Raw genomic sequence first — 11011 nt, 5'->3', positions numbered from 1 at the left:
CGTGCCACCAGAACAGCTCTGACCTGTCAGGGCAGGGAAACAGGGCCTCTGAGGGTGTCTGGCACTGGGACACTGGCAGAGGATCCTTTGCATCCTGTGGGCTGAGGGATGGACCCTCAGTAGATTGGGTTTATTCTAGGACAACGCATGGATGGCTGATCAGATTAAGATATGACGAGCTGGGAAACCAGTTTAACACTTTGTGTTCTTTATCGTGTTCCTCAAACTCTCATTGATCAGTTTTAGTGGAGTGGTGGGGTCCAGTGTCCTGCTGAGGGAGGCCACTGTTGTTTGTGTGTGTAGCGCTGTTTCCCTTGGAGGGGGGTTTACTTGGTGTCAAACAATGTTTTGGTGAGTCTTGCATGTCAAAATAACATCCACCTGAATGCCTAAGTCCAAGGTTTCCCTGGAGAAAAATGCATTGTAACACGATGATCAATATCTGTCGGTGGTTTTAATGTTCTGGGTGATTGGTGTATGTTTTCTTTTTGTTATAATCCCTTTTTTTTTTTAAATGACTTACAAATTGAAGTATATGACAAGTATCTGTGTGCCACAAGTGAATTAAGATAACCATGCAGATAACAATGTCACAGTTGCACTTATTAACATTAATATACAGCATCAGTCAAACTGAAGTTAATACCCTAAAACTGTCCCTAACACTCAGCACAGAAATACACTGAGATACCATCATTCACAGAAATGATATGTTTTGGCCAGTCTGATAGAGTACATAACTGTCATGTCACATATGGATAGTGGCACTGTACTGCATGTTTACTGACTAAAAAGTGTAACAGATAAAAGCTAATTAAGCTAACAATGCCAAAGAAAATGTACTGCAGTAGAGTGCAGTGCAGTGTGTCAGTAGGTAGTTATGTGTGCTTGGCACTGCAAAGCAAGTACCACACATATACCAGTCCAGCTGTGACCTGTGACCCTGACACAGTCCCTCAACCCACCTGACATTTGAATGACATTTTGGTCCTGGTTCTTCCAGAGGCAAGATTTGGGCTGCAAATGCACAGTAATAACTCCTTTTCTAAAGCATCAGAATGGGACTGTGACACATTTGCAGGTGGCACTGGGAGAACTGCGTTAACGATTCTAACCTGATCAGCATTAAGAGCGTATGCCTGAACATGCATCAGTGCGTGCATGGGTGGTGAGCTGGAATCTTTAAGACCTGATTATACAGATCTGACTTCCAAGAGTTTCTGTGAACATCTGTCCATAGCAGTTCCATTTAAACTGATGTGAAGGCTTTTCACTTTGCTGCTCAGATGGAGGATCAGATAGCATTAAAACAGTTCTCTGCACATGCTTCAAATTAAAGGATGCAAGCTTACGTATTGCCAGAAACTTTTAAGACAAAAACCACTAGATCTTAGGCTTTGCCCGTACTAATCCTTCTAAACAAGCGTCCCCTGAATTTTGAAAGTTGACTGGAACTCAAAGGTTAAACTAGGGCAAACTTGGTGGCACCCATCATTAATTCATATCTCACCAAACATCCAATCACAAAGTCTCAAAAAGATCTGTGATGACCCTAAACTCCTGACTGATAGATGGGTTTAATGGTGGTCCCAACACACTCCAAAATAGGACACTAGTTCATGTTTTTCTGTCATAGTGCTACCATTGGCAGGTGAGGATATCAAACTGTTGGGTTTGTCAGTTCTTTTCTTAGAGAGACAAAATCCAGACCCAACCTTTTTTTCCTAGCCTGTGTCCCATTTTCCTGGCTGGCAGGCAGTTGTCACATGAAAACAATGGCAGGGAAGAGGTGGAAAACACATAAGCCTACCTATGCAAATCCTTCTCTCAGCCACTGACTGCAAGCTTTGAGTTACACTCTTTCTATGCTTTGATACATTACATTTAAAACTCCTATCTTGACAAGGCTTTAATGCATGCTCTTTTCTCTCTGGCAATGGTTAGAAAGTGCTGCCATAAGTGTCAAGCAGAGTTTTGGCTGCACGCTGCCAGACTTTAGGGGTTGCTGTTATCGGCTTATGAATACCTCATAGTTGCCACATATTTGCCAAAATACAACAATGTGCTAATTACTATCATGAAAAACCCAAACTGATTTATCTTAGGCAAAAATCTGGATTATCACTCAGTCATTTATACTACATGTTTTAATTACCAAATGAATGCAACAGAAAGATCAAAAAGTGATCTACATGCAAAGCAGTGTTGCTGTACAGAAGCAGCAGCATGGCTGGTGGTGGAGAAATTAAAAACAAGTTTTTGTTACTGGAGCAAAAAGCCTTTCATGTTGTTACTAATGAATGGAATAAATGAATTAATCAAAGCAAAACACAAAACACACAAATGAAAAACCCTCAATGTTCCTGCTCTTATTTTGTGGGACTAATAAGAGTTTCTTGTATGCTGCCACATATCCAGATAGACATTGACCTCATTACCAAATAAATTGTAAGATTATTCGGGAAATTAATGCAAATCCTTTAAATGCTTTATGCAAAAATGCCATGCAGAGTGCTGGTCTAATCTATTAGTAGTTAGAAGTAATTCATAGTAATAACCATGTATGCCATAGTGTACTACATGGTCATTTAAGTCTGACACTGATAGGAAATGAGAAAGATGCACATTTGTGCTTTGGTAGATTTGACCCTGAATGTAGGCTATTGACAATTCTGCATAGATATTAGTTTTGAAAACCACAGAGGAGCGTGAAGTTTGCTGATTGATCTGTGTATGAGGATAACTTCTGTCAGTTAACCTAACACCTGTAGTGATATTTGTGGTGTTTGAGGTTGTAACAGAGATTAAAGGTATGGGGGTTCCTGAACTCAGGTAGTGCAACAGATGTGGTATTTTTCACTAGACTGATCTCCAAATGTTGGAATGGGTGATCAGAACACCTGTCAATACCTGTACATGTACAGTAACTAACTTTGTCTAAGACCAGAGCAGAGGTACCATTATGTAGAATAAAATAAAAAATGACTGTCTAAAATGTGCAGTTACACATAGGTGTTTGATGTTCTGATGTCCACAAAGCAGCATTACTGCATAATGTTTTCAAAAGCAGCTAGATATTTTTCTCTTTTATCCCTTGTCGGGTGCCTCAGAAATGGGTTTGTAATAAATGCAGAGACAGCAGGGAGAGTCGTGTAAATGGCACTTGTGTGGCTAACAATTAGTGTATTCCCAAACCTGCCAGAGTGCTCAATGAGAGCTACTCTGTAGTGTAGAGTATCAGGGATCGATAAACACAAGGCAGAAAGAAAACCATTTATTCTTATTAATAATGGATTAGCAAGTTATCATTTTCATGAGGCAACACTTAATGGAAATTTGTCTGATGGTATCAGCACTGGTTGTTTTAATGGAACACTTCCATTAAGGCCTTTTCAGGCCATTAGCAGGCAACTTGTTTGCAATTAATTCCATATAAAGCTGCCTCCCCTGCAAGTTATTTACCCCAATAAAGTCAACAGCACTTCAGGCTGTTTGTTTAAACCAATAAACATCACGTTTGCTATCTGCACTTCTGTTTTACAGTCGAACACCAAGGAACATTGTGCTAATTGTTTCCCATTATCTCTCCACTTGGTCATTGTATTACGGGTTAAAATGCTTTATTTTAATTCTAGAGTTTAAAATTTTAAAATTCAAATCTGACAAATTGAGTTCACATTAATAGATAGAAGGACAAGTGTCACTGTGCAATCAACAGTGCAGTAGTGCAACATCTCCACCTCTTCTTCTTGCACTATTAATTAGCGTCGCAACTAGTGATTTTTTTAAAATTATCAATAATCAGGAGATTATTCTATCACTTATTCATTTTATTTAGCTGACCAAATATCTGCAAAACCCAAATGGGTTCATTTTACTGTGATGGAAGAAAAAGAAAAATCCTCAAATCTGATGACCTGAAGCCAGCAAATGTTCAAGCATTGTGGCTTAAAAACGATACTGAAATGAGTTGCCAATTAATTTTCTGCTGATTGACGAATCAATTAATCCATCTAGTGTCAATTATATCATATCATTTCTGTCACTGTGAAATACTAAATGTGTACAAAGTAAGATGAAAGACATAATGTGTCTTTTTTGTAGCTCTGGTAATTTGGCATCAATATCTTTAGCTAAAACTTTGTGAGAGACAAAGGCTCAGTATTTATCATTGTCACCTCACATCTAGAGGACCCTGAAGTCAAATAAACAAATCTCTTTCCATATTTTATAGTATTTAGCTGGATGGTTCAGTTTCCATGCAATGTCCCCCCTGACTCATTCATATTCAGTTTACACTGCAATTACGATAACAGAGATCAAAGAGTAGTTTTTTAGAATGATAGTATGGTGGGCAGAGATTGATGGAGCTGTAGAAGCATTATCAGAACTTAAGGTAAAGCAATGTGATTCATCATTACTGAGACACTGTACTTAGGACAAAAAGTCTAAACCAACAAGAGAGGAAAGAAAAACATCAAACTTTCAATACCCCCGCAGACCACAAAGACAAGCTTTCTATCAGGCCTTCCAGCCTTCTCTGAATTATTCAAGACAGTGGACAAGGAAACGAACTCTAAGTGCAATTACCCATCACTCTTCTTTTCCCAGTGTGAGCAACATTAATGTAATGGCTTTCATCTTCTCAAGCCGATTATGAACAGGGAGGCATCTCTCAAGTCTTGTTCTCTCTCTCTCTTCTGGACTGTCAGTCAGCATATGACATTTGAAAAAAAGAGCAGAATGTGCTTTGGTAACTGATTATAGGAGTGGGCATTTAAAGCAACTGTTTAAAAATATGCACAGATAAAGGCTTCATTGTCTACTTTTTGATGGTAACAATGTGGGTGTTCCTGTTATCACACGACTGGGAGTCTGAGGTGTTATATTACCTGTGGTATTTAAACTGGCGCCCAGCCTAGACATAGTCAAAGATGATTCACTATCTGTGACTTCTTTCAACCTACTGTTTCCTTAAGTAAAGTTTTAACATACATTAGATAAAGGCAGACATTCCATGATAATTTCTTTGTTATAGTTTCTGAAGATAAAATTATTTATGCTGGGGATGTTGTTTTAAATTTGTTATTTAAATTTGGGCATTTTTTGTGGTTTGGAGTCTTTAGTGCAACCATGATCCTTGCTGGTTGGAGATTCACCATGTCGTCACCTGAAAATAGCTGATGTTTGCTTCCCCAAATCTGTGGACAATGCAAATGTGAAATTCCCTATCACGCCCTGTCTCTAGTGAACAAGTGCTTTATTCATGTGGCTCTGATATAAAAGAAAAGTCTGCTAATGTGTCAGCTGAACTGCACAGCTCATCTGCATAACCCTGGGGCAACATCACCTCCGATGTTCATTTAGTTCACTTGATGAAATGTTCTCATTTCCACTCTTATGAAACTGCGTGGTTTTCCCATTTTGAAACTGTGAAAAACGATTGATTGTTGCATTTGAAGGCATGTGTGGGTGTCAATTGGGGGACACTTGCATGCAAAACAAAATACAAAGGGAGAAAAGTATATTTTGTATGCGGCTAGAATATGTAATAACGTTTAGAGCGTGCCATCTTTGTAAGGAAGATCCAAACTCCTCTCTGAAGTTGCTGCTGGAGCACGGAAGGAGTTTAAGTCAACTGGTAGGGGGCTTTGTTAATGTTGCTAGGCAAAGTCCAATCCTGGCTCACACCATGACATTTAAAACACCAATGTGGGGAAAATGTTAAGTGTGTTAAGTGATCCCAAGGGATGCTGGGTAGAGGGCTCAGCTGCTGAGATGGCTCCTAGCTTCTTCAGAGATACCATTTTGGGGTTACCTCATCATCCGTCACCACACACCCCCTTGCACCCTGACTAACCTCATTAATTTGCCTCCCCTAGATTAGCCTTCCCTCTGAGACCCTAAAAGGATCCAATTGTTCCCATCTTCTCACCCACACAGTCTGGAAGTCTTAAGTAAACTGTCCACTAGCCAAAATTCAGGGGGAATTGAATCATGCTAAGCTATAGATTCTGGCTTAAAAAGTGCCAACATGCTCTTTGTTGCATTACTTATAATTTAGTGTCTTGGAAAAGCTAAGGTGACCATTTACCTATGAAATAGATACCACTTGAGATCCAGTCTCCAGTCCATCTCTTTTATTCTGCTGCATGTCCACATGCTTTTTGTGTTGTTCTAAATGCCTGTAATTCATCTTCTAGGGAGTTCCAAAAGTAAGCAATACACAGGTGTGTGGCAGTGGGCCTGTGAGTTACTTAAATCTCTCCAACCTAGTGCCAGTAATCTTGAGTTTCTACCATCTCACCATCTGATCATGCAGCACATAAATGAATTAACAAAGTGTATGGGCATCATTTAATGCTTCGAATACCGATCACATTACACATCTCAACACAAATTAAGTCCATATTTACTCTTCAATCTTTGGTAATAGTGGAATATCATTATATAGTAACTGAAGGGTTTTTTTTTCAGTAAAGACATGACTATTGCACAGAATTGACAATTCGTTCCTCCATTTGTCCTTTTCTGGAAGGACACTAGCAGTTCCTGTGGCACTGCCAAAACTGGGATGCAGCAGAGGGTCTGGGTGACTGCCTCTGGCCCTGCTATGGAGCTGCCTAATTAAACTATTAATCTCACATCATTAACCTCTGATGACCCTTTCCCCCTCCATCCTGACATTGCTGCACGGGCTTATGAAAACAACTTCCCACCAAATCTCTCCAACCTCTAAAATGCCACATCCAACATTTTATCTTGCAGATGCTGATCTCACATACGTTGCTTTCTCTATTGTTCAGCTCTCCCTCCACCTTAGTCTGTTTGCCAGAGTGCCTGTCTGTATGATGTGTGTGGACCACAGCTGTGTGCTAACTGCATTACTCTCCAAGTGGCTCTCCAAGGTGGATATGGTTACTTTTAATTAAACAAGAATCAATTTCTGTCCCTGTCAGTTTTTTGAACTGGGTGACCATATGGACACTTAAAAATACAATCCAATTTCCAGCCCTCCAGCCCCCCATCTGGCCACCGATCTCCAAATCACTCTGGCACTTCCATTACATCATTCCATTGTAGGAGCTTTAGTTATTGCCATATCAGTCTACAAACATTATCTTATAGGTTCATGAAATACATGGCAGATTACATGGATTTAAAGGCTTTTCAACCATTCTTGAATTTCTGATAAACCTCTTCATATTATAAGCTATTGTGAGATACTTCTGTTTAAATCCAAGAGTATATATTCAGTATATATTTAGCATTGGGGCTCCACGGGAAAGTCTTGTTTATGGTTTAACCATGGATAATAAAGACACACAATGGCAAAGAAATTGTCTCAATAGCTAATAAACAACCATTAACCTATTAGTGATACATGAGGGAGGACAAAACATGACACTAAAGAGCTGCAGCATTGAGGGAGTGACTTGATATAAAAAGTTATTTTAATCTTATTAAGTTAATTATGGTGCCATTGTAATCTTCCTGCCACTGGGAGTGAAAAGAGCAGACCTGGGTACAAAGGAGGCCTTGGTGATCTTGCCTTACCTCACATGAAAAGACTCCCAAGATTATAAGAAGAGAGGAGCGAGAGGAGACACATACATCAAAAGCTTATTAAAGCCAATGAAATAACTCACAATGACAGCACTACAAAAAGATAACCATTACATTTAAGTGCTGGCTATATATGACTTTGAGGCTGACCTTGTGGGACATTGTCCTATTGTGTACAAGGAGGCTGTTTAGAGAGCTAGTTGATTAGGCCGAGCTCCCTGGGGATCGATGGCACGTCTGTGATCAGCACTCACAATAATCACACTGTATTGTGTCCCTACTCAATGACGATATAAGATGAATGATGTCACAGGGCTATAACACTGATAGTGCTGCTGGAGGGTTTATTGTACTTATTTGTGCCTCTAAATCATGATGAATTGTACCATTTAAGTTTAAGCCAATGAAAATGTATAACAACTACCTTGAAATGTAGTCATTTTAAATCAGGAAACAATACGCTGTAAAGACAATAACCTACGCTCTTTATATAAGAGTATGGCCTAATACTATATGTTTTATATGTGAGCCACCAGTGGTTTCTTTGCCTTTCTTAACTTTTTTTCAAGGGGAAGACAAGGACACCAGTCCGAACCAGTGTAATCAGAAACTTGCCAGGCACCCCACCTATAATATCTGTCTGGTGTCTGCTCTGTAATACAGGAAATCCAAACCAGAACTATCAAGCTCATATAACTAAGCTGCATACAAATTAAAGGCACAGAATGCGGACAACCCTGCCATTAGTGGTAGGTGTTATTTTTGCCCCCCAACTGTCTTATTTTAATTCTATGTCTGTTTGCTTTGCAGTCTGAGTAATAGCAGTTCTGGGCCTTTTCCCATATGTGCTTAAATTATACTACAACCATAGGATAACCCTAGACCAGAGCCAGGCTCTTCTCTAAGGCATCTGACTTTTTCAGCATGTTTTCTCCTATTCATTTATCAGTTTTTGGGTCTATCTTCAGTCAAAGAAGGCTCGTCCCAGCTTGTTAAATCAGACTATCTTTGTCTATTAATTAAAATGCTTGGCTCTGATTTTAATCTGTAAATTATATGATCAGTGAAATTAGAGATCTGGGCAATCTTGCACTCATTGAGACTGAGAGGCAGAGAACAAAAACACTAGTTTAACAAGTGACTCCATTTTACACAATAACTCATTCTTCATAGGATGATCACAGTAAAACGCACACAAGTCCATTTTGTGTCCATAAATACCTTTGTGTTGTTTGGAAAAATGGTAAAATGGCAAACAAAGTCAGAAGACAAACACAACTATCACAGAATATTTAAATCATCTTAAATGTCTTTTGGAATCTAGTATATTTGCGTATTATTCACCTCTTCTTGCACCAATATGCCAGCACAGAGTGTAGACAGCAGAGCATCAGCACAGTTTAACAATCAAGCCCCATCCAAACTCAGGGCTCCATCATGCATCTGATAGTCTCAGCACATTAATAGAATATCTTCACACATACATTAATGATCTTCAAAAGCACATGCAATTGAATTAGGTTTGTTCATTTTCTGGGTGGCTATAAAAATGCAAGTATAAAAGATCATGATATAATATGACAACAAACAAGCTTCACAACTAGTAAACCGATTACTGATATCACCGATTCCACTTGCTGTCTTGAAAAGAGTGCTAAGCTAGTTATTTATAGAACAAACACAAATTGTCTTGGAGTTACATAAATTCTTTCAGATAATTAATCATCAACTATTAATGCTTTATCCAAGTTGCTAAGTGATTTTTTTATATTCAGAGTTATTATAAAGCAAGATGCAATACTTTTGTTGCACAGGAAAAACAAGCAGACTTGAATTAAATACATGTCTGGAGTTGGATCCAGTGCAGAAGGGCACATGGTTAATTTCTTTCTTAAGCACTACTGCTCCAGTCAAGGTTTGAATTGGTCTGATCAAATTACAACTAAGCCCAGACAGTCTTGCCAGACCACAAGAAAAGAGACAGGACTGCAAAACTTTTCTGCAAGGTCAGGTTCACAGCGATACTGTGCAAAAGTAGACACACATTGAGAGACAAAGATGACAACACAGGGCGGAGTGAGAAAAGGCAAAGGGTACAGCAAAACAAATCCTATTCGAGACATCTTTGAAAGGACAGAGACGTTACTGTTGTCGGGTAGAGGAACAGAGGGGGATGGGGTATAATTGAATTACAGTGACCCTATGGCAGCACTATAGGTGAGGTCATGTGTTGAATTAATTCTGTCCCTGACCCCATCTTTGGCAGGGCAGTGCGTCTTGGCTGCCCCCTACACAAAACAGTGCAGCAATAGTGACACATCTTTTGGAGTGGCTTCTTCTAGCCAAAACTGTCATTAAGACTGACAACCAGCCACAGAGGCTGATGGAGCCTCACACAAGCAGCTATTTTTGTTTGCTGGAACCCACCAAAGACATGAAATGTAATCTATGTTCTTTTTATGTGAAGCTATACACTGCGCAGCATGAAAGCATGTCTCCTGTTAACATACATAATATATTCACTTAATGTGCAACAATGTATTGCGTTAAATCAGACTTGAAAATAAATGTAGTCCTTTTAAATAAAGAGAATAATTCTAAACATGATTGAACTGATCATTGGAAATGGGAATACACCTGAAAATATTCTGAACAAATTTGTTATTTAACTTCTCACTGCGTGCAATGTTTACTGTATGCGCAGAAAATGAAAGGCTGAAAGGCTGTTACTGTCAAAACACACATGAAGCCGTCTTTTTAGGGGATGGAGCTAAGGCAAAACTTCACAGGTGAATGAAGTTACTTACTGTCTGCCAGAGAGGAGAACACCACGCAGCTGAGTAGAAGCAGGAACCGCAACGCCCATCTGGGCAGGAGGGGCACTGCCAGGTGAATATTATGCACCATGTTCCAAGTTGGCACTGCTCCCTCCTCAGTCCCCTGCTAGACACGTCCCACTCTGACAGGATCAAAGACTAACACCTGGGAGAGCAAACACATGCAGAACAAGGGTACAGAAACATTAGTATTCCAACTCACTATATATTTGCATATATTTGACTGAGCATAATAACACAGTAAAACAGAAATATCAAAAGCAAGTCGCAGAGCAGAACCAAAAGACAGAATTTTTGTATACTTGTAAGAAAACAACAACACGTAACAGTGGAAATCTTTGGTCACGATCAACAAGGCACCTAATACCCACAACAAATCCTGCTCGGGGCAGAGAGAAAAAAAAGTCAAGTGAATATAGCACGCAAACTACATCAGCAGAAATGTTGGAAAACAAATGCAGTACAGTTGTACAAAGAGAAATTACGGAAAAAAATAACAAGAACAAAGATGTGAGGCAGCAGGCTTAAGCTTCTCAGTCACCATCTCACAATGGGGATCAGCTAAGAACCCAGAGGACCTCCTAAACAGAACTCCCCAAGGACCACTG

At 39.4% G+C, this 11011-nt stretch overlaps 1 protein-coding gene across 21 annotated transcripts in view; it reads right to left on the bottom strand.

The window, feature by feature from the left end:
• Positions 1 to 11011, bottom strand: part of LOC111573927 (receptor-type tyrosine-protein phosphatase F) — a 169119-nt gene that overhangs the window by 98210 nt on the left and 59898 nt on the right. For all 21 annotated transcript variants that reach the window (XM_055014182.1, XM_055014181.1, XM_055014186.1 and 18 more), the window contains exon 2: positions 10374 to 10548. In XM_055014182.1, coding sequence (XP_054870157.1) covers positions 10374 to 10473 — 100 coding nt within the window. In that variant the 5' untranslated portion in view covers positions 10474 to 10548. The remainder of the gene's footprint in view (positions 1 to 10373; positions 10549 to 11011) is intronic.

Source organism: Amphiprion ocellaris, chromosome 10 (genome assembly GCF_022539595.1).
Source record: "Amphiprion ocellaris isolate individual 3 ecotype Okinawa chromosome 10, ASM2253959v1, whole genome shotgun sequence".
NCBI lineage: Eukaryota > Metazoa > Chordata > Actinopteri > Pomacentridae > Amphiprion > Amphiprion ocellaris.
The sequence above is the reverse complement of the archived record's forward strand: the minus strand, read 5'-3'. Positions and strand labels throughout refer to the sequence as shown.